The sequence below is a fragment of the Manis pentadactyla genome, chromosome 4, assembly GCF_030020395.1.
Source record: "Manis pentadactyla isolate mManPen7 chromosome 4, mManPen7.hap1, whole genome shotgun sequence".
Classification (NCBI taxonomy): Eukaryota; Metazoa; Chordata; class Mammalia; order Pholidota; family Manidae; genus Manis; species Manis pentadactyla.
Genome location: NC_080022.1, coordinates 137,125,906 through 137,148,644, shown reverse-complemented (window position 1 = coordinate 137,148,644; position 22,739 = coordinate 137,125,906). Strand labels below are relative to the sequence as shown.

Genomic DNA, 22,739 nt, shown 5'->3' with positions numbered 1-22,739 from the left:
CACCAGCAGCAGAGGGCGTGGTCCTGCCCACGATTCCTACGGTCTGCAAAGTGCCGGCGCGGAAGCGTTTCCCGGAGGGGGCGGGACTTCCGGCTGTACGCTAGGTCAGGGGGCTCCCGGGCTCGAGTCGTCCTTGCATCCGCACGTGTCTGCCGCCTCCGCTGCAGCGATGCTTCCTCTGCTGCGCTGCGTGCCCCGCGCCCTGGGCTCGGCAGTCGCAGGCCTCCGCGCCACCGCGCCCTCCCCGCAGCTCCGGCAGCTGCTGCAGCCTGCGTCCCGGCCTTGTGCCCGGCCCTTCGGGCTGCTCAGCGTGCGCGCTGGCTCGGCGCGGCGGCCCGGGCTCCTGCGGACTCGCGCGCCCTGCGGCTGCGGCTGCGACGCGCTACACACCCAAGGTGAGGCTGGCTCACGTGGGCCGGGGCCGTGAGGGGAGGCTCCTGGGTGGCGTGGGGGCCCGGGGCGAGGAAGCGTGGACCACAGGTAGACTTCCTGCAGCCGCCTCCCGAGGTCCGGAACATTTTCCCTTTAACAACTAGCGAGTTCAACCCACTGGTGATCACATTTCCCTCTTACATTCTCTAAATGTTTCGTTTTGGGGAGAGACATACAACAATTAAATCCCGGCGGCCGACCTTATCCTCAGTTTCTTGAAAAAAGAACTTGGGGAAGGCCCAAGATCGTGTTCAAAAGTAGCGTGGTTATGTCTGCTGGCTTGTTTTATAGAGAAATGTGGTAATAAAGTCATTGGTACAAGCCACTTTTCCAGAATCGAGCTCTGCGCCTTAATAGCATTTTTATACGTGAGGAAACAGGCTTAATGGATGTGAATTGGACTAAATTTCCCAGAGCCACCGTTAACAGCAGAAGTATTAGAAACAGCCCAAGACCAGATTTTTGGGTACAGAAACCTGGTCATTTTTACGTTGTAGATTGATTGGTTCTTTTTCTGTATCTTACGGATTTTTATTGTAGGGGACAAAGCTTTTGTTGAATTCCTCAGTGATGAGATTAAGGAGGAAAAGAAGCTACAGAAGCATAAGTCCCTCCCCAAGATGTCTGGAGATTGGGAGCTGGAATTGAATGGGACAGAAGCCAAATTAGTGCGGAAAGTTGCTGGAGAAAAGTAAGTATTGGGGGCCTGTGGGCTCCAGGGGACTAAAATCCATAATCCCAGGACAGCCTTTAGTTAGGGAAGATACTTTGACACCTTGTTTCCAAAAGAGGATTCATTTGGATAGCTTCATAAGCTCCAGGTATTTATTCACTGGATGAATTCAGGATGGCTGTGGGCTGGTTAATAAAGAGATGGTAAAGTAGCACAAAAATTATGCAGCTGGGTTTCTTGAACCAGTGGAGGCAGTCACTGAGTAAACCCCTGACTGGTGAGTGAGGTCACGCCCTGTGTGAATGAAGGCATGCAAAGGCAGAAATCCTTAAAGTACCCACAGAATTGATTTGATCTTAGGTTCACAGTACTGACTTGGTACACTACGGGCTCTGGTGGAGTAAAACAAGGTCCCTGCTCTGATGTTTACAGCAGGTGAACATAAGTGCAAGACACGTAACTCTTACATAACAGTTTGGGGTTACAGTATAGTAAGCATTACCATTAGAAGATGCGGAGCTCTGACCTACTTTGGCTGTTTGAGTCTGTGATCCATTTTGAGTGAACTTCTCTGTATGTTGTGAAGTACTGGTCTGATTCTTTTTGCCTAGTGGAATTTTTTTTTCCCCCTCTGCAGAGGTCAGTTGTGCACTTTGTAATCTCACCTAAACCATTTTCCTAGTTATTTTGGGCCATTATAAATAAGGTCCTAATGGATGTGCCCGGGAACTCAGCTTGGTCAGCACTGTTGCGGATGAGAGAGCTTTTGTAGCTGAATCTCAAACCACCATTCTTCTATGGGAAAGTCAGCCAGTTCACAGAGCTGCAGAGGGCAGCAGTGACCACTTGCTGTAGGACCTGCTGGAGTTGGGCGGTCCCACAGAGCTAGTTCCAAATCTCCCCTCCCTGGAATTTCAATTCAGACTTTGGAACATGATTTGTCAGGTGAGGATTCTTGCCTCTTAAAATTGTTAGTAGTTGGTGTTTCTGGCCTTTGTGATTATAAAACTTCCCACAACTACTCTGAAGACCACTGCTGCATACTGTTCATTGTGAGGCCTCTCCCTTCCTGGGTGGGGGTTGCTTCTGGCCCTCAGCTTATGCAGCAGCCCTAGTATGCTTCTGTACTTCCTCCTAGGGGCAGATTTTCTAACAGAAAAGCTTTTAATGGCAGCTTTTCTTCCATCCCACCAGCTTCTCGGTGGCTCATCATCCTTTAGGGTGCCCTTGGAAAGACAAGGTGGGGCAGTGTCAGCAGGCTGTGAGCCCTGGGCTGCTGCCCTTATGACAGTAGCCCACACAATTCTCTTTGCCTGAGATAAACTAGGGTCTGGTAGTTTGACACAGCAGCACACATGGTAGGCACACTTCAGACCTGCAGAATCCTTGTCTTGAAGTGGGATGTAGGCACTCTGTGGAAGTTATGTAAATAGGTGAGAGAAGAGAGAGCGCTGAGGTGGACACATTGTTTCAATCAGCATTTGTGGGCCTCAGCACTTACTCAGCTAAAACTACACCAGGCTGTTCTTTTGCCTTTCTAGGGTCACTGTCACCTTCAACATTAACAATAGCATCCCACCAACATATGATGGGGAGGAGGAGCCTTCCCAAGGGCAGAAGGTTGAAGAGCAGGAGGTAAGCTTGTAACACTAACCAGACAGGGTAGACTAGGGGTTTAAAGGAGAAACATTGTTTTCCTTTCTTAATTCCCCTAATGCTAGAAGGAGAGAGAAGGCAAAAGGACAAGGTCCTTGGGACTTGACTTGCAGAGTAGCCGTTTCTGGCCAGCTTTAGCACCAGAATGCTGTGGCCCCTTTTGTTTCCCAGGGACCAAGTAAATTGCCATCTGCAGGTTTAGACTTGATAGTTTGGCCTGTGTTTTCTTAATGGAAAGGAATTAAAACTGTCCTAACCCTTCCAGTGATTGGGAAATGTTTGATACCAGAGATTATCACTTGAATTGTTTCCAAGGAATGTTCTCACACATCACAGGCTAGTAACAAATACCACCTACTTAACCAAAGTGGCAAAGCCAGGACCACCCAGTTTTTAACAGGTGTTAGCAAGGCCTTTCCTTAGGTTGCTCGCCCTCTTGGTTGGACCTGGATGTGCCCCATCTTCAAACATTTTAGGAAGCAGTGTGACTGCCCTAGAAAGCCAACGTGAGGGCCTCAGTGTCCCCAGGCTTTCTGACTAAAGGTATTGGTACTGTCTCCTGACCTAGCAGAGCGCTCAGCTCCCTGGTGTGCTTCTGTGTCAGCTACTCCAGCTAGTATCTCTGACACTGGATGGCTCACCATGTCATTGAAGGACAAGTTGCTGTGATTTTTCAGCCATTAGTATGGCCAGTGAGCCAGATGCACTGGCCTTTGATCCTGTGCCACAAGTAATAAAGAAAGATCCTGAAACAATCAGCTACAAAGAGATTCTGGAGTTAAGGCCAGCTTTGCAGTGTATAGATGGAGAAACAGGCCCAGGAAGATTCAGTTAGTTGGCACATATAGCTGGAGCTGGAATTCAGATTTCTTCGTTCTAAACATAGTATATTCTTCACACAAGTAGAGCACTAACAGAAGTGAAAGACTGTACTAAGTGTTGCTCTGCCCTCTAAAGTATGAGCAGGTCTGTAACTCTAGAAAGGATGAGCAGAGAGAGTTTAGGCCAGGCTCCTGAACAAGGGGTGTATCTATAATGCTCTGCGTTAACAATTCTGGGCTCCTTATTTGGGAGCACTATGACATTAAGACTTTAAAAATTGCTGAGTAATATCGTAACAGTGGTGGCCATCAGACCTCCTGAACTGTCTGAAATCTTTGGTCCAGGCAACCAATCCGGCAGCAGTGGTATATACTGACTTTCCTTGTTTCCCCAGCCTGAATTGACGTCCACTCCCAATTTCGTGGTTGAAGTTACAAAGGATGGTGGCAAGAAGGCCCTTGTGCTGGATTGTCACTACCCAGAAGATGAGGTATGTAGCGTGGAGTGCTGCCCCCTTGGGCACCTTCCTGGTCCCGTTCATTAGATACTAACATTTTCTAGCTTAGATCAGCAAAGCAGGGTAAGGGAGTGTAGGGTGAGCGAGCAAGGTTAGAATCTGGTAAGCTTCACACTGTAAGTAGTCCCGCTTATTCAGGAGTCTGGCATATCCTGGCAAACCCTTCAGTTCCCCCCCAATTCTGTCTCTTCTCAGGTTGAACAAGAGGAAGATGAGAATGACATTTTCTCTATCAGAGAAGTGAGCTTTCAGTCCACTGGAGAGTCTGAATGGAAGGACACAAATTATACACTCAACACAGACTCCCTGGACTGGGTGAGTGCTTGCTGAGATGGGGTGCTGTTGGGCCTTACAGGGGAGGATCCTAGTAGTCACAGGAGAGGCAGAGAAGCATTTTAATTAGTAAGTGTTACACATGAAGCTTTGTGGTTTCTTTAAAACTAGTGTTTCTCTTTCCAGGCCTTATATGACCACCTGATGGATTTCCTTGCGGACCGAGGGGTGGACAACACCTTTGCGGATGAGTTGGTGGAGCTCAGCACAGCCCTGGAGCACCAGGAGTACATTACTTTTCTTGAAGACCTCAAAGGTTTTGTCAAGAGCCAGTAGAGCAGACAAGACACTGAACTCCTTAATTTTGTGCCAGGCTTTGGCCAGTGAACAAAACCTACTCTGAAGCTAGACAGATGTGCTTTAAAATGGTTTTTGTCCTAGTATCATGGAAAATAATTCCAATTTAAATTATTTCTGTTTCCCTCTTACTATTCATTTATTTCTTCTCTATAAATCTATGCCTAGATTTTTCAATAACATAATGATGGACAATAAAATTGGCTCATCTCCTCCAAGGTGATTTGTCTATTTATATTCCTTCCCCTTCAAACTGCATTACAAAACACCAAGAGCAGAGACATTTGACAAGTTTTCATACAAAGCAAGTCATAAATAAAAGCTTGGTATTTACAAGGCCTCCCAGATGGACCGGGAAGTTTCCGACGTGGCAGGCAGGCAGAGTCAGGGTTGCTCTAGAGGACCACTGCCCAGGTATCACAAGCCTGCATTTGGAAAGAAAAGGTACCAAACTGTATTCCGGTCATGCAGATTATCTCCATTTATGGTTAAAAGCTATAATCAGTAATGACATTTAGGCTGCAACTAGAATTCCCACCAGTGAGGTGATGCTGAGTTAATCATCATTATGAACTAGGTCCAGTGCTGTGGTTGTCCCAGAGCCGTGGCCCAGCCCTGCTCTCGGGCTGTGCTGCACGTCTGTCCTGCAGCCTCCAAACTGCTTCTGAAGCCAGCAGCAGCAAGGTCATCTTCAAGCTGACGTAAGTCCTGAATATGGACTAACCAAATGTCCTCACCCTCCGGAAACCGGCCACCAGAGGCTGATTCAAGCTTGACAGCTGGCAGCTTTTACAGCGCAGCAGGGAGGTGAGCTGACTTCAGCTTAGCACAGGATTGAAATAGGCAGGTGTCATAGATGTGGACCATGCGTGTTCACTACAGGCCGAATCAGAACTTGGAGGCCCGTTGCTTCTCACACTTTCCTCAGTTCCCCCTAACGTAACCAAGCAAGCACCTTAGTGTAAAGCTGACTCCTGCTTCCTTGAAAGCTCAGACTGACCATTAATGCAAAGAGACACTGTCCTTAACCCTGGCTCCACTTCCATATGTAATTGGCTTTCTGGTGGTCTGGCACATTGCATCCCCGTGCCATCCCTAGACCTCTGTCCCTCATATCAAATGTTCCAAGTCCTGTGGCTATAACCACCGCCTATAACCCACACCTATCTTCCTCTACCGTGGCCTCCACACCCACGCAGAATCACCCTACAGCCTGACCTCACTGGATCATGAACCCAAACAACGGTCCTTGATTCCCCCTTAAGGGAAACGAGAGGTCTAGTGACACTGGAGCTCCAGAGCATTCCAAATGGTGAACTCTGGGATTGCCTACGGAACGTAATTTTGTCCTTTGCACTCCAGTTGCTCATCTTTGCTGTGGCCCCCAATCCCCCCCCCCCACAACAATGGTCTCTCTGTTCACCCTGAAGCCAGCCTCACCAACTCCTGTCCCTACAACTGCCGGTGTCTCCCATGGCACTGGCCTCCGCTTCCCTGAGCTGCAGGGCACTGAAAGTCAGGTGAGCAGACATCTGGGGTCCATGACAGCTGTATGCTATGGCTGCAGCTGACAGCACCTAGGCAACCCTTCGTTTCCTCTTTAAAATCACCCACCACACTCTGCAGATGGTTCACTCACTCACCTAAGAAGGCAGAAGCTGAAGCCACCCAACCCACGCCCCTTCAACTCTCTGCCTCAAATCATTTCTACGAACGTGTTAACCTGCCTGTGTGCCAAGGATGGAGAGTAAAACTGAAGTTACGGCCCTTGCCCCCAGGGCAGAGACAGGAACAGGGAATTGCATCAGTGTCACAAGGACGGCATGGGCACAGGGGAGCCCAAGGAGTACCTGGCCGATTACAGTCAGAGGTGGGCTTTATTTACGGATTATCTGGCACGGAGCGGTGCTCAACAGACATTTGTGCACATAGTCCCTGAATTGAGTGGGAGGAGCCAGAGGCACCCCAGACAGAAGAGCCTAGCGAGAGCCCATTTGAGAATCTGCAAGCAGTTCTGGGTGGTCAGAGCAGAGGGGGGCTTGCTCCTGCAGGCAACAGGAAGCAGTGACAGGTCTTACGTCAACTTTCCACCCACTGTCTCTCCTCCCCATAACCTGAAGGGAAACTGTGCTTCCACCAAGGCCTGAGCTGGCAGCAAAAATCACAGGGGTGCTGGAACCACTGAAACCTGGGCTCACCAGCTTGACCTTCTCTTAGCAGTATGACCTTAACCAAATCACTTATCTGAATCTGTTTCCTGTTCCTACCAATGGCAACACCCACTTCATGATGAGATGAGATGATGGATGTAGAATACTTGCCACACAGTTACCAGTTCAGTGAGCAGCCCACTGCCCCCCCCCCACATCCCTTCTAGGTCCTTGTTTCCCCAGTTACCTGACCCCCACCCCCACCCCTCCAGTGATTCTTCCTCAGTTTACGAGTATATTTGTAAACTAATCTAAAAAGCCAAGTTAACATCTTTCCTCTTCTCCATCTCTAAACTTCTTTTTTAAAAAAACTATTCTACAGTTACTATTTCTACTTCCTGGCTCCCTACTTACTACTTACTCAAATTCCTAAAATTGGAATCAGGTTAGTAGCTACCTGAGCCTTTAACTTCACCAAAACCATCTACATAAGGTTACTAATGTCCCCTTCAATCTCTATGGTGAGTGTTGCTCCCGCGACTCCTTCCTTCTGGAAGTTTCCACAGCTCCCATGCTTCTGTTCTCTGGCCTCTGTTCTTTCATCTCCACTAAGGCTCCACTCTTCCCCTGCTCCTGAAATGTAGGCAGTGTCCAAGACTACGCTGCTCGCCTTCTCTCTGAGCCTCCTCTGGTGGTGTCACCTCACTTCCAGCACCAAACAGAAGCAACCCGCTTCTACACCTATCCCTCCCTCAGCCCCATTCCCACATTTCTGACAGCACCAAAGCCTGGGCATCTCACAGAAATCGCAAAATCAGTCTGTCCACAGTTGAACTCCCAAGTATGAACCTGGTCTACAAGACAGCACCACCACTGCCTGATCACCCGGCCCCCAAACCTCGCATCTTCTTTGATCCCTCCACCCCGACCTCCACAGATGCAGAATTTCATCGATCCACTTTCTGAGCTTCTCATATTCCTCCCACCCACACCACCCCCACTGTCCCTGCCTAAGTTCAAGCCCCCCTCACTTCTCCCGGAGCACTGGGACAGCCCCTTACATGCTGCTTCTGACTCACCTCATCCCCATTTGCAGGGATACTGACCTCGTCAGATCACAGCTCTCCTCTCCCTCACAGGCCTGCCACTCCAGCTAAGCAGAACGTGCTGCTCTGCACACAGACGCCACAATTTTCTGCCTCTACCTTGTTCTTCTACCTGACACTCTTCCACTAAAGCTCTTCCCCCAACTCATATCTACATGTCTAAATCCTAGTCCACACTTCAAGGCCGAAGGTAAATGCTTCCTTCAGAAAGCCCACATCCATAAATGAGATCACCTCCCTTGAATTCCCACAGGCCCTCCCTCTACTGGAGGATTACTACCTCTTTTCTGTAGTCTTCTCTTATCACTGACCCTGGACTTGAGCTCTGGGAGAGGATGTGCATTTTTGCATTTGAGTACTCAGTACACTTTTTTTAAATGAAAGGGCAGAATTAAATAGCTCATGGAGGAAACAATGAAAGTGAAATGTTAGTTGTATTACTAGCAATACTGCTTACAATATACACAACTCCTACAGGTAAACTGCATTTGGGATGAGACAGCCATGACTGAACTATAAATACCTACCAGGAAGCCATAGTTTTGGACTTTCTGAAATGCAGTGTGCTAATAATCCCAAACTTCCCCTTGTTTGCGACCTGGAAGCTATACCCATAATTATATGAGATACTGGCTCCTATAGCAAGCTTAAGGCTTCTAAGTCAGAGTGGCTCCAGATCCACCTGTGTGGTCCTGGTCCTTCACACCTGAGCTGTCACATACAGGCCTAGAGACCAGCGCTTGGTACTCGGTACAGATTCAGACTGAACAGACAAGCCTGCTGTTGCCCTGCTGTGCTTCCTGTCCTGTGTGCTTCTACAAAACTGGTGCCAGGATGGCCAATTTTGAATCTTATGAATATGAAAAGCTCAGATGAATCTAATACAACTGCTGCTCATCAAACAAGAGTGGGTGCAGCTAAGCTTCCTAGTTCCAGACCAATGCTCCTCCCACAACCCTGTGCTGCCTCTGTCCCTCGCCTTCCAGGTAGTGATTGGTCTTTTAGCTGAAGTGACTAAGTATCTTCACTTTCTATTCAAGTAAATTCCTTAGAGAATAAACTGCATTTTTAAACATTTACCAACTTCTATTATTTCTACCAAGGTGGGAATAAAACCAACCGCTGACCCACTCTAACCAGTGGGTCCCACAGGCAGCTTACCAGACAGCTCATGAGAAGAGTGGACTTTTCTTCTGTCCCTTCAGTGACTGAAAATTCAGGTGTGTGGGGACAATGTGCACTGTGCTCATTCACGCTGTCCTCTAGAAAGGCACGAAGCTTTTGCTCTGTCAACTCTGGAGACTAAAAAATTTAAAAGTTCAACCACAACTTAATCTTGGTTATCTCACAGTCAATAGTTTGAAAATTCTGATTCCTCATGCCAGCCAATATGTGGCTCACTCTGAGGGCTTGAATCCCTGGACCTTTCGAAACAGTCTTGGCTCGTGATTGTGCTAAGATCCCTTAACCAAACTCTACCAGCCTCTCCAGATGAACTGATGCTTTCCAATCCTGCTATAAAACACACTGACTGCTGCTCATGGCACCAGGAACACTCAGAGCCAGTAGGCTTTCCAGCCTCCCTATGCTTCTGCCTCTGCCAAGAGCAATCCTTCTTGGCATCCTTCTGCCATCCTTACTAGGAGCCAGCACTTCTTAGTCCCAGAACTGTTTGTGCTAACTGAACTGGCTACTGTAATCAAGTAATTTAATTATGTATGTGTAAAGCAATAAAGGAAGGGAATAAAAATAAAGTTTTGTTTTTATGATGAACAGTGGAATGTTCACAAGAAACTCAAAAGGATGGGTTGCTTAAAAGCAAAAAAAAGGTTGTTGATAGGTAAAAGATGAGAGGAAAAAATCCAAAGTTGTGGGCTCAGCTTCTGACGCAGTTTACAGAAATAAAACTGGAAACTCTAGACTCTGCAACATACAGATGACTTACGTAACACAGACTCAGCTGTCCAATCAGTAGAGTCCCACTCAAGGCCTGGCAAACAAATTTATGTTTGAAACTAACTATAAATGTTTCATTTTTATAATTTGCCACTTTAACCACTGGCAAACTTTCAGTCCCAATCATGTCAGACGAGAACTCCTTCTGTAGTTTAAGATCCCTGAAGCTTTAACTCTGAATATAGATGTGTCTCTGCATATGGATTTTTTAAATAGATCATCAGATACAAGTATTTCTAATTCTAAACTGGACTCTTTATAAAGCTCTTAAGCAGTGGTACGTTAAAAATGTTCAGTAATAATACATTATGGGCAGGTGGGCAAAGAACACCCTTATTTGTAGTGCTTTCCTATTTCCATGTTGCATATATACATATGGCTGATTTCAAGCTATGAGTATCAATTGAGCATGAAGTTTGGGAAGAGATGTGCACAATCAGCTCCAGCACACCACGAAGATTCTTTAAGAAAGCAGATACATGTGGGAAGAGGTGACACAAAAATCTGTGTGTGGAACACTTACATGAGATGGGATATAGAGGCCACACTGACACATGACCACACCGCTTGTTACTCTCAGGTTGTACCTAGAAACAGATCCCAGAGCATCACGGCCAGCAGACCTGGATCTCCAAACCTTTTCAGACAATAAACTGGGGGGGACATTCCACTCACCTTGGAGTGGGGAGTAGGAACCAATAATGCTGAAAAAGTTTTGAAAACTCTTACTTTGTACACACAGGACAGATGAGGGAGTTTGCTTCCCACTCAGCCAGTATGATGCTGAGACACTTTTCATCGAACTGCGTGCTCTTCTCATACTCATTGATGATGGACTGTTCTGAAAGGCAAAGGACAGTTGGGAGTGCTTCGCCATGCTTTGCCCGACTGCCCCATCTTAAGGCAAAACTTCACATTTGAATTCAGGCAAAATTGTGCTGCCAATCACTAGCTATTTCGTGCTCTGCCAGGCTTCATCTTTTTGGATTTTTCTCCTCCTGTCTGTCCTCTCCTTGTGAGAATAAGAGGTGAAGTCATAAAGCTAAGACAGTCAACTTTCCCTCACATCTCTGGAGGCCATAGGAGTAGAGATGGAGTGTTAGAGTCCTAGGAGCAGCTGGAGAAAGCTGACACTTACAGGGCATGTAGTTCTGACACCAGACCACAGACCGAGTCTAAAGTGGTCTCTTTGCCAATGCCCATATACCAGTCCCTGCTTTTGATGAGCTCCCAATTTACACTTTAGAGCTGAGGTCAGCAAACCACAGGCCATATACAGCCCACCCTCTGTTTTTTAAATAAAGTTATACTGGAACATAGCCATGCTCATTTGTTTATGTATTGTCCATGGCTGTTTTCACATAACAGCAGCAGAACTGAGTAGTTGCAACAGAGACGGTATAGACCACAGAGCCTCAAATATTTACTATCTGGCCTTTCACAAAAAGTTTGCCAACCCCTATTCTGGAGTATTCCTTTTGACTGAGTATGGGAGAACACAGTAAATCCTTATCATCTTAGGTTTTGTAGTTAAATATACCCCAGAAGAAATATTTAGCAAGTCCTATGTTTCACCACTAAGATAGGTTTTGTAGGTGAGGTTGAAGGGTGAATCAGTACAAAAAGGTAACATAAATCAAGGAATCTGCAGTCTAACTGGAGTCAGTAACAACAATCACAACAACTGCTAACACTTGCGGAGTACTTACTGTGTATCAGATGTTATTTTCTGTCCTTTATATTTATTAACTTCTTTGCTATTATTATCCTTCTTTCAAAGGTAAAGAAACAGAGGTCCAGGAGATTGAGGGCTGTGCCCAATGCCACACAAGTAGTGAATCTTAGTTCAACTGAGTCCATGCTCTGGCCTCCTCATGATAATGGATATCACGTACTGCAAGCTATCTATAAGCCAAGTGCTGCTCTCCTCTACATGTACTATTTAAGCCTACAAACACACTTATGGGGTAGGCCTATTATCTCTATTTTACAAATGATAAAAATTAAACCTAGTCAAGAGAGGGATATGTGGAATAAATGACTTCATTATATAAGGTGCTCAATTATGCACTCTATGATGCTATGGATGCCTCAGCAAGTGGGTGCTCACAAGGCCCTGGGAATTAGTAAAAAATGGATGGGAGAGAAGGCATTAAATTAGGTCGTACAGGAGAACTGATCATGAATTGTCCCTGTAAAGTGACAGGATTACAATTAATCTATTAATAGAAAGGTACTGTAGGAAACAATAAGTAGAATTAGATTTACAAAACTGATTTTGCTTCCCAATTCTACCACTAGCTGTGCAAACAGTGTAAGATACACTCTTTTCTATTTCATACTACCTTGTTAGGGCAGTCATAAGAAGAAAACAAGAGCATAGAATGAGAAGTCTGAGCACAAATTCTAGCACACTGAAGATTCTAATTACTGGAAAGACAGCCAGCCAAGACTTCAGAGTAAAAACAGAGATTTCTGGACACTCGACTCATGACAGCAGTAGAGGAAGGGCAGCTAAAAACTAATTCTGCTTAGAAAAAAGTTCAGGCTTAGAAGTAGCTAGCTATAGGCAGGAAAGACTACTCCCAGAGGTCACCTTGGTCAATCAGCTCCTGTTGGATCTCCTCCAGCACAGCCAAGTCCACTGGCTCCTCCAACTGCAAGAAAAAATGGGATTATCAGAGGTTTGAAGTTTACAGTCAGCAGAAAAGCTCCACAATGACTCATACTTGGAGGCTAGCTTGAAGGACCCAGATTAACAGAGGAAATCAGTCCAGCCCTTCTGCAGGATATGCTGACAATGCAGTAATGTGGGCATGCTGAGAAGCCATCACCAAATGATTAAAGTGGCCCATGACAAAATAATGACACCAAATTTGGGGGAGGCAGTATAGGGCAGCAGCTAGTATATGGTTCTGCTAAAGCTATGTAACCACTGGAAAGTTCCCAACCTCTGTAAACCTCAATTTGGGCCTCTGTGAGGTGGAAAAAAACCCAACCTGAGAGGGATATTGTGAGAATTAACTGTGATTATGTAGCTCAAACATATGGCATACTTTCAGACACACAGAAGGCACTAAATAATGCATATTATTACAGAGAGCCTTGATGTTTTCAAAGTAGTTTCCCACAAATGTTCTTATATTGTCCTTACAAGGCTGACGATGTTACCTTCTTCATCTTAAAAATGTGAAAACTAAATCTCAAAGAAACAAGTTAAGAGTCAATAGCAAAACCAGGAACAGAATTCCAGAACTACTGACTTCCAATCCAGTACTCTTCCTGATCCATAGTAAAAGGTTGCCCATCCACACCCAGCTTGTCACTCTAGCTGAGATTAGAATCAGAAAGCTCCTGGAGACCTTTTTGAAAAGAGAGATTCTAGCCCATTCATACTGAATCAAAAATAATCCATGGGTGGAGCCAAGGAGTGAAATTTCTTTCTTTTTAGTTTCTTAAGTGATTCTGATGCATTGATGTAGCAGGTCAAACAGTCTGGTATTTATGAAACACTAGTCTAGAAAAGTCTAACATTAAAGATGGAAGAACTTGGGTTAAACGCAATTAGAATCCTGATTGGGCCAGTGGGTAGATGGATTTAGAGGATTTGGGGAAATAAGTACAAAGTGGACACAAGGCATTCTTAATGCCGTAGCACCATCTCTGAAAACAAATATCCCAGCCCGACCTGAGCCATGACCTCTGGACACCTCTCCTCCAAGTGCAAAGCGTTCCATTCTTCTTCCATCACCTCTTGCACTAGCAGGGTGTTCTGACCTCTCCCTGGCATATTGCCTCCAGCTTGGCGGTATTTGTTCAGGAGCCTGTCCCGGCTGTTTCTCATTCTCTCCAGGCATCCCTTGGAAGAAGGAAAAAAACAAAAAAACAAAACATAAAAAGGTGAATTCCATTAAAAAAAGATTCTTAGATTAGTTGCTAAAACATTAAAGGAAATTTAAAGATGCAATTTCAACTATAATCCTAACTACTGTTTTTTTGCATATTCTTCTCCAGTCCTTTCCCACATGTAGATAAGTTTCAACGCTTTGTTCATGTATTTCCACATCATCATATTTCATAAGCTATCTTCAATGCCAGCTCGCTTAGTGATTGGGTGACTATAGCTCAGCATCACCCTGCTATTACAGGACATTTAGGTTGCTGCCAAATTCTTGCTACTCTAAATAAGGTTGTGTTAGCTGCCTTCCTGTAGTATAATATTTCTCAACTTGGGGCGATTTTGTCCCTGGGGGGACATTTGGCAATGCTTGGAGACATTTTTGGTTGTCACACTCTAGTTGTGGGGCTACTGGCAACTAGTGGGTGGAGGCCAGGGATGCTGCTAAAACCCCTGTAATGCACAGGACAGTCCCCTCCCCACAACAAAAACCTATCTTCCTCAACATGTTAACAGCCCAAGTTGAAAAACCCTGCAGTCAACAGTCATTTCCAGCATCAGATTATTTTAGCGGGCTACGTGGACTACTTTAGACATTCCTGGAAAGGTCGGCCATTGGTTCAGAATAGGTCAGAAGTGAGGTAGGGTACCACTCTGCTCAGACTTAGTAACTGAGGCTCAAAGGAATTTGGAATGATTTCCAGAATTAGATATAATTTCTAATTACCCTATTCCTCTCCGGAACAGAAATAATTTCTCTCTCTCAGGAGATAAGTACACAAAGTGCCTCTTTCGCTGCCCACTTACCCAACAACAGCAGGGGGGGTAGTCACTGAAGAGGCGCCGGAGGTGAGGTCATGACCACACTTCAAATTTAAAACAAACCTTAATCCAAAATGAAGGTTTTGGGGGAATTGGGCCGTCCCGGGCTAATCCTACACCCTAGGGTTCCGAAACTCCGGGAGGCTGCCGGGTAGTGGCCAATGCCCAGAACCACAGGCGGGAGGCCTGGGTTCCAGGAACATCTTCGCCGGCCAGGCGCTCCCGGCACCTGCCTCACCCGCTGAGCTGAGGTGAAGACAAGGAGAGCGGCTCCTGGGACGGACCGGGGGAGTGACGACCGCCCAGCCAAGCCTTCCTAAACCCCACACTCACCTGCCTGAAAGCTTCTTTCCAAGGCGGGGAGCCCACAAGTTTGTACAGCGAGCGGTAAGGAGATCTCGGTCCCTCTGCCATCACGTCTTCGCGGGAGTCGCTGCCAGGAAGCCCCGCCCCCTGGGAGCGCGCAGAACCCTGGGAGTTGTAGTTTCTGGATAAGGAGCTCACTACATCTGATGGAATTCTGGGAACGGTGTCAGCCGCCCCCTACGGAGACAGATTTGGGTAACCCAAGGAACGGCGACTGAAGTAGTGATAATTGCGCGGTCAGCCCAACCTGGATTGAAGGAGGGAGGTCTTGACGTCAGGTTTCGGATGTCTAGGTTTTCCATAAGTGTCCAATAAGAAATCAGATACACCGATCTCTGACGCTCCCCCGGTACTACCTGCAACGACAGAGCTATCTCTAAGCAGCAACTGGCCTGTGCATCTTTCTCGTTCCGCCCCCTTTGGCTTCAGACTAAATGGCGACTGGCTTTCCTCTAACGACGCCCCTTCCTGATGGGCTGGCCTCACCTTTGTCCCTCCCCCGTCCCTAGCCACGTGCTCGCAAAATGTGCTGCCTGCTAGATAATTGGCCGAAGCAGAGAAGAGCTGACTGTGGATTGGCTGCGCTCAGCGGCGGGCTGAGCAACCAGGATAAGAGGAGAAGCTGGGGGAAGATGGCCGCTATCGAAGGACTCGCAGGGGACCGGGATCTGTGGCAGACCTGGCTTCCTAACCACGTCGTGTTCTTGCGGCTCCGGGAGGGACTGAAAAACCAGAGCCCAGCGGAAGCTGAGAAACCGGCTCCTTCATCACTGCCTTCATCGCCGTCGCTGTCGCCTCAGTCGCTAACGAGAAACCTCGTCTTAGGCCTGGACGGAGAGCTCTACCTGTGGGACGGAGAAGGCAGCTCCTTCCTGGTGGTTCGCCTTCGGGGCCTCGGCGGCGCCGGCGAGGAGCCCTCCCTCTCCCAGTACCAGGTACGCCGGGCTCATCTTGGGAATGACCCCTCGGCCGGGATCCGAGCTAGTTTTAATGTTCCCTTCCCATCCTGGCTGTTCCTCGTCTTCTAGTAGGTGTGCTGTTCAAGTGTAAGTACACGTTTTTTGGGGGACATCCGGTTTCGAGTGGAAAAGTCTCTTTTTCCTTCCTTATTTTTCATTCGCCTCTAATACGCCCACATAACCTTTGAAGCTTCACTTTCCGTATGTCATACCTTCGACAAATGTTCATTGACCCCGACACTGCCAGACCCTATATCACGGGAACTTCGTGCCCTCCAGGTACTTAACGTTGTTGAGGTCTTTGGAGGAAGGGAAGGACCGCGGGGTAGACAGAAAGTATCAGTGATGCAAGGCTCTGAGGAAAAGGCAAGGTAAGGAGAGAGTGTGGGTGCAGTTGCAGATTTTAGTAGATTGGTCCTGCGAAACCTATTTCATGAGGTGACACTAATAAAATTATAGGGATAATCCTAACTCTCTTGGGGCTGTTGTGAGTGTCAAATCGGGCAGTAGATTTGAAACCGTTTCGTGCCTGAGGAGGAATCCCCGTTAATTCTTTTCCCTTTTAGAAAACTAGGCCATTCCCAAAATTGAAAGAGATTTTTGCTTGTTTTTTAATTGATATACAATATTACATTGGTTTCAGGTGTACCACATAGTGATTACACCACTTCTGTATATTTTACAACCTCCTGTCAGTATACAAAGATATTGCAGTTTTATTGACTATATTTCCTTTGTTGTACTTTCACTCTTGTGACTAATTTATTTTATAATTGGACGTTTGTGCCTCTCTATCCCCTTCACCTGTTCCACCCATCTCTCCACCTTTGTTTTTGATAAGCCAGCAGTGTGTGAAAGTGGGTGTGACCCAAAGAAGACCAGATTTGCTGTGATCAAACGTTGTTTTATGGAAATATTTATTTGCAATAAACTGATTGTCTTTTAAAGATGAAAAAAGCAGCAACCCATCCTAATGCATGGCATCTGTTGTGTGCCATATTCTTGCTGATGAGAAATGATTTGAATTTAAAGCACACTGTGTTGCTGAGCAGCATTTAGTACAGTCGTGATTAAATTACTCCTCATTTATTTGTCGTCTTTTCGAGACTGTAAGCACCAGGGCAAGGGGGTTGTGTCTCTTCTCTGTCTCCAGTACTTCCCAGAATCTGGAATGTATAAGCTCTCAGTAAATGATGACTGTGTGACTAGCCCTCAGTCCTCCAGAATCTCGACAACTCACTGCTAGGCAGGAAAGCAGCTTGGCATGAGTTGCAACTTTAAACGTTAATGAAAGCACGAATAGTAACTGTCAAAACAAAACAACAGACAGACAAAACCCTAAATCACTGTGATTATCACAAGTGACGGAAAGTGATTGGATTGTGCAGATAGCAGAAGAAAGGTGTCTGTACTTTGAAATGGGCTGTCAGAATCAAGTAGAATGAATCAAGGGGGTTGAGGAAATAGGGAAAAGAAGGAAAATAGCACTAACAGGAGAAAAAATAAATTTGATTAGAATCAGTGAAGGCAGCTAAAGACAAAAAACAGGCTTATAGATGTCAGTAGCAATTAATAGGCATCTCATTATATTCAGAACAGTCTGGTCTAAAAAGATTTTGGCTTGGGGTGACTCTCCATACACAAAGATAAGCAATACATTGGCAAATCTCATGGTTTATTACTGAAAGTAGAAGAAAAGGAAAATGGGAATTTGAGGTGGTCCTGAGAGAGGAAATAGTACCAATGCGTTTTTGTGAAGGCACATGATACTAAGACAAACAGCTCATCAGAACCCCCTGGAAATACCGCTGTTCCATAGTGAGTCTGTGCATAGGTTCACGGCATTTTACTTCCTGCAGAAGCTCTTGAAGCCATTCTCTGTCTAACTATAATGTTTTTAATGTAACAGCGATTGTCATTTATTAATACTTCTGAGGTTTTCATATGTCTATTCACTAAAATTTACATGACAGTCAGCAATATATACTATCCTAAGGATATAAAGTGGAAAGACCCAGATCTCAAGAATTGACAGTTGGTGGGCATGAGCAAGTAAAAGGCTGATTAGGATTCAGGATGACAAGAACTATAATAGAACTGTCCAGAGTGTGCTATAAGAGTACAGAAAAGATACATATATTTATCTCTGACCAGAAGACCGGGGATAGTTTCTGTGGAGGAAAGTGCATAAAAACTGAGTCTCCAAGAATGTGTCAGCAGGCTAAAAAAGGAAAATGAGGGTGTTGCAGGAAGAGGAACAGTTGTGCAAAGACACACAGGCTTATTTAACAAAGCATGATTTCCCAGAAATACAAGTTAATCCGATTGGAATGTAAAGTGCAAGTAGGGAATGGTGAAGAGTTGAGACTGAAGTGATAGGCTGGAGTTTGATCATAAAAAGGGAAATCAGTAGTAGTATTTATTTATCAGGGTAGGAAAATCTGATGCATTTTATATAACATCCCAATTTAAATGGTTGAAAATATTTCATTAGTTTGTGACCCAAGTGTTAGTACATATGCAGAATGCTTCATTATTGTACAGTTATAGAAAACTAGAGCAGTACTGGGCTTTCTAGTAACTACCACATATATTTACGTTAAAATTAACTCTTGACTGGTTTGCTTTAATTTCCAGAGATTGCTTTGCATAAATCCGCCCCTGTTTGAAATCTATCAAGTCTTGTTAAGTCCAAACCAACATCATGTAGCACTTATAGGAATGAAAGGACTTATGGTATTAGAATTACCTAAAAGATGGGGGAAGAATTCTGAATTTGAAGGTGGAAAATCAACAGTGAATTGTAGGTAAGTTGCATTTCCATCTAGTGTTTATCGGTATAATTTGTAACATATGCAGAAAATTGTTCCAGAAAAGTGGTTCTAAAGGTATGTTTACTGTGCCACTATGGAAACATCAGATTCAGATGGTCTGCACATAGTCTTTTTTACAGTAATATTTATAGTATATGTATGATTGTACCTTTATTCTGGCTGAATTACCACATTGCCAGCTCCATTACAAGTCAGGCCATTTTTTCAAGTAGGTAAAAAGATTTTTTAAAAGCAGTTTCTGTCTATGAGCTAGCCAGCTTGCTCATAAGGTTAACTAAGTTTTATTTTTGTGTTATTTTCTTTGTCAACAAATCTAGAAAAGTGAGAGTCTGAAAGGTCTAGTGAAAAGAATATAAGGTAGAAACCCACCTTTAGCTCCATAACTGAGCTGTTGGGTCACCTTAAAATGTTCCCCATTTAAATCTATTTCTTCATTTCCGCAATAGGAATATCTGCCCCATGAGGTTTTCTTACAAGGTTACTAAGAGGATCAAATAAGGTATTATATTTTAAATGACTTGTGAAATACAGTATAAAATACTGTATAATTTAGGAAATATTATGTTTTTTGGTATTGAATAGATGCTTTGAATGCTCTCTCAGCAAGATTAGGAGAAAGAAATTTGAAGGAAAGAAGAGCACAGTGTGTTAAATTTTCCTTTAGGAGGTTTTTCATCCAAGTTTAAAATGTTTTGGGAAATTGTTGTCTTTATTTTAGTACCACTCCAATTGCTGAGAGATTTTTCACCAGTTGTACCTCTCTGACTCTAAAGCATGCTGCCTGGTATCCAAGTGAAGTGCTGGATCCCCACATAGTTCTGTTAACATCAGACAATATAATAAGGTAAATTTTATTTTTATCTTACAGCTTTGTGAGTGGGGAAGTTCTGTCTCTTTGCTGGTTAATAGCTTAAAGTACCACTGAACGGGTCATTGGATGTTGGAATGCTTCATCTGATGGCTGTTGTAACCCATTCTCAATCACGTAAGAATGCCCAACTGCCCTGATTTACATGCCCTAATTACTACTGTTCCCTCTCAGACTAGGCTTCCTGCCTCTAGTCTTTCCTTTCCTATTCTGGCCTATAAGTACTGTTAAAATAATCTTCCTAAAACTGTTTTCATTATGTCACTCTTTTAGAGGTAATGTAGCATAGAGGAAAGAGTATAATTGGAAATTGAGATTTGACTTTTTGTTCCAGCACCACTTTTATCTTTAAGGGCTTAAACTTCTTTTTTTAAGGGACTTTCAATTTACAATTTATAAAATAAGCAGATTTGATTTGGTAATTTCTAAAGCCCCTTCTAGGTTTTGTTGTCTGTAATTAAATGCCCTGATACTACAGATTTCTATAATAACAGTTAACTTTCCAGATCTGCCTTAAGTAAAAAGTTTACTGGGGAGACTCAACTAACTGAGGTGCAAATATGTCCAGTCCTGTTTTTCCTAATCTCTATTACTTCTACTCTACCAAGTCTTCCTTCTTTGCTGAATGGTGGTGGATTTTTAATGGTGTATTACACAGATCTCATAGCTTTCTCGTTACTTTTGGTTATTAGAACTTCCATCTGTCTCAAATGCATTTCAACACTGTATCCTGACCCTGTCCCCTGTCAGACCTTGAGGGATCTGAAGTTAGTGGAGGAGCATGACCACCCTTTGAATCTTCTTTTTATCTCAGCACCTTGAGGTGTAGGGGGTGAATGTAAGGAGGAGGGCTGCCTCCTGCTTCCTCTCAGCCTAACTCCTTGACAGTGGGAGTAAGGAGAGTGGGATCGCTGAGCAACATCTTAACTCGTTTTCTGTCAGTGATTTGGGGAAGAGGGGCATTATTGCTCATCCTGGTTTAATCTAGTTCCATCAGCCGCTGTGGTGGCCTCTTGATGTGGCAGTCTCTCCGCAGACGGTGTATGTGTTTTCTCAGGGGCAGCGTTTAGCCTCCAGCTCCCCCCATCACTGAGGAGCTCTGTCTCCCATTGGCTTATCAGCTGCCCAGCCCCTGAACCCTCTCTCCAGATAGAGTTTCCCCGAACTTGGTGCCTCCCTCCTCCTCTACCTAACGATTATTAGCTTTCATATGGAGCCAGGATAACTGCAGAGGTCCTTTGCCCTACCCTCCAAGGACCGCAGAGAACTGGGCATACTAGGCCAAAGTCCTCTCTCTGTTGCTCTACCCTAACTCTTTCAGAAATATCCGTGTAAGGCGTAGATACCATATAGTGTTCACATGCCCGCAGCTCAAGGGTATGAATGGCAGGTTCACCCAAGAATTCCCTTACCTTGGGAGCCTGTAGTTTTCTGCAACACATCTGGGATTCATCTATGAGATGGGGAAACCATCTCCCCTTATTCCAGGTACCCCTAGATCTGGCTGAATGTTTCTCTTGGAACCTCCCTGCCCACCCCTTTGCCTTTAGAGTTGGGGTTGAAGAAAGGTGGGAATACCATCCTGTTACAGACAGGACTTAAGTACACTTAAGGACTCTTGACCCCCTCTCTCAGTCTTCCTTTTATTTTTTGCTGGAGAAGGAGACGGGAGATGGCGTAGGTCTAGGTCTTCCTCACATTAAGCTCTAAAGGAGGTATCTGACCTCAATTATTGAAGTTTCTATATAAAGCTCACAGTATTTAACACTTAGGGTTTTCCTAAGCTTTAGACCCTGTTGACAATTTTAGGACACCAAGAAATTCCCAGCCAATGCCCTAGTGCATCTGCTTTTTCTTTCCCTGTTCCCCATTACAAGTACTGTGTCTAGTACTGTGTATTTTAAGTCAGTGATGCCTGTGGCAGCTAGGAAGGCCACAGGGTTCAGTTGGATCAAATTTTCATTAAAACCGTTTATTAAATGGCACTTCACTGATAACAGAAAATACTAGTTTGAAGATTCTTAGTGAGGGGCCAGATAAAATAAGTGACTAATTTGATGACTTTATAAAGGAGATTAGCTTTCTAATAATGATATTACTGGCCTTCTGGCAATTCCTTCTCCTCCTAACGATAGCCATACATGCTTTGAAAATTTAGGTTGTTTTAAATTAAAATGATGTTGGTTAAATTTTTTTTTCAGTTTCCCCTTTGGAAAATAGAGATGACATGATACGGTGTCTATATAACAAAAACATCTAGATTGCAGGCTAAATGTCATTCACTCTGCTGGCCAGTTGAAGAGTGAGGTATGGTTCCTCCTCTGATGAGATATGGTGTCTAATAGGCAGAGACAGATGAATATAATTGAAGGGAAGCTGGCAGGCCGAGAGGCAGTATCAAGTTGACTAGATAAGGTGAGTTTGGCTAAGGACTTGCATGGAAGAGGCAGAGTTGCAGTGGTATGGAGTAGACTGGTAAAGAGTTTGGTAAGGATAGAGACTATTTCTTCAGGTTTCAAGGAAACCTTCCTCTTACGTTGTTAAAGAACAAATAGTGTGAGCCACTTTGTCAGTAACAGCAAGATGTTTGGGAAAAAAATGTGATAAGTGGTAGGGAAATTCTCAAGAACTGAACTAGATGGAGAGGACAGGGGACTTGGGGAAATGAAGGCGGACTTTAAGTGCTGGCTTTCTTCTCTTTTTGATTGCTAGAATTTACTCTCTACGTGAGCCCCAGACACCCACTGAGGTCATTGTACTTTCAGAAGCAGAAGAGGAAAATCTAATACTCAATAAAGGGTAAGTTTTTATTTGGGTCATGAAAAAAATTTGATCAGTTTATTGGGATTATAAATGCAATTTTAACAGAAATTGCAAGGTTTTCCAGAGGTGACTTTAATGTGCTTTTGGTAATCTGAAAAGTGAGCAAAAGTAGACCATGTGAATAACAAGAAGTTATAAATCAGAATGTCACTGTAACTACTAGCTTGATGTTTTTTTCAAGAAAGTTCTAAACTGATTGAGTTTGAATCCAGCTGAGTGGCTGGCTG

The 22,739-nt window shown here is 44.7% G+C and overlaps 4 protein-coding genes across 8 annotated transcripts in view; 2 read left to right on the top strand and 2 right to left on the bottom strand.

Annotated features, from left to right (window-relative positions):
- RABEP1 (rabaptin, RAB GTPase binding effector protein 1) overlaps nucleotides 1-22,739 on the bottom strand; it is a 278,399-nt gene that overhangs the window by 88,926 nt on the left and 166,734 nt on the right. The gene's annotated exons all lie outside the window — the stretch shown is intronic.
- On the top strand, nucleotides 74-4,948 carry C1QBP (complement C1q binding protein). Its single transcript, XM_036895976.2, has 6 exons — nucleotides 74-395; nucleotides 973-1,123; nucleotides 2,647-2,740; nucleotides 3,978-4,073; nucleotides 4,296-4,415; nucleotides 4,560-4,948. Exons 1-6 carry the CDS (start codon nucleotides 170-172, stop codon nucleotides 4,707-4,709), a joined length of 837 nt encoding a protein of 278 aa, XP_036751871.1. The 5' UTR covers nucleotides 74-169; the 3' UTR covers nucleotides 4,710-4,948.
- RPAIN (RPA interacting protein) lies at nucleotides 4,944-15,267 on the bottom strand. 5 transcript variants are annotated; one of them, XM_036895978.2, is made up of 7 exons: nucleotides 14,996-15,267; nucleotides 13,643-13,801; nucleotides 12,539-12,599; nucleotides 10,672-10,783; nucleotides 10,466-10,595; nucleotides 9,148-9,288; nucleotides 4,944-5,155 (listed from the first exon to the last, which is right to left on the bottom strand). In XM_036895978.2, exons 1-7 carry the CDS (start codon nucleotides 15,074-15,076, stop codon nucleotides 5,126-5,128), a joined length of 714 nt encoding a protein of 237 aa, XP_036751873.1. In that variant the 5' UTR covers nucleotides 15,077-15,267; the 3' UTR covers nucleotides 4,944-5,125. The 5 variants fall into 5 exon arrangements, with proteins under 5 accessions (XP_036751873.1, XP_036751872.1, XP_036751875.1 ...); XM_036895977.2 differs by having other exon boundaries at nucleotides 13,631-13,801; nucleotides 14,996-15,146; XM_036895980.2 differs by having other exon boundaries at nucleotides 13,694-13,801; nucleotides 14,996-15,146.
- NUP88 (nucleoporin 88) overlaps nucleotides 15,538-22,739 on the top strand; it is a 38,021-nt gene continuing 30,819 nt past the window's right edge. Inside the window, exons 1-4 of the mRNA XM_036895974.2 lie at nucleotides 15,538-15,963; nucleotides 18,625-18,794; nucleotides 19,540-19,665; nucleotides 22,402-22,488. Of these exons, the coding sequence (XP_036751869.2) occupies nucleotides 15,553-15,963; nucleotides 18,625-18,794; nucleotides 19,540-19,665; nucleotides 22,402-22,488 (794 nt within the window). The 5' untranslated portion in view covers nucleotides 15,538-15,552. The remainder of the gene's footprint in view (nucleotides 15,964-18,624; nucleotides 18,795-19,539; nucleotides 19,666-22,401; nucleotides 22,489-22,739) is intronic.

Bases quoted from the DNA above. Each gene is read 5' to 3' on its own strand.
- RPAIN (XM_036895977.2), bottom strand. From the start codon at position 15,076: ATGGCAGAGGGACCGAGATCTCCTTACCGCTCGCTGTACAAACTTGTG. The intron at 13,802-14,995 runs GTGAGTGTGGGG...CCTTCTTCCAAG, and splicing joins GGAAAGAAGCTTTCAGGCAG to GGATGCCTGGAGAGAATGAG. The intron at 5,156-9,147 runs GTAAGCTGCCTG...TTCCAAATGCAG, and splicing joins CTCTTCTCATGAGCTGTCTG to GCTTGTGATACCTGGGCAGT.
- C1QBP (XM_036895976.2), top strand. From the start codon at position 170: ATGCTTCCTCTGCTGCGCTGCGTGCCCCGCGCCCTGGGCTCGGCAGTC. The intron at 2,741-3,977 runs GTAAGCTTGTAA...TTGTTTCCCCAG, and splicing joins AGAAGGTTGAAGAGCAGGAG to CCTGAATTGACGTCCACTCC. The intron at 4,074-4,295 runs GTATGTAGCGTG...GTCTCTTCTCAG, and splicing joins GTCACTACCCAGAAGATGAG to GTTGAACAAGAGGAAGATGA.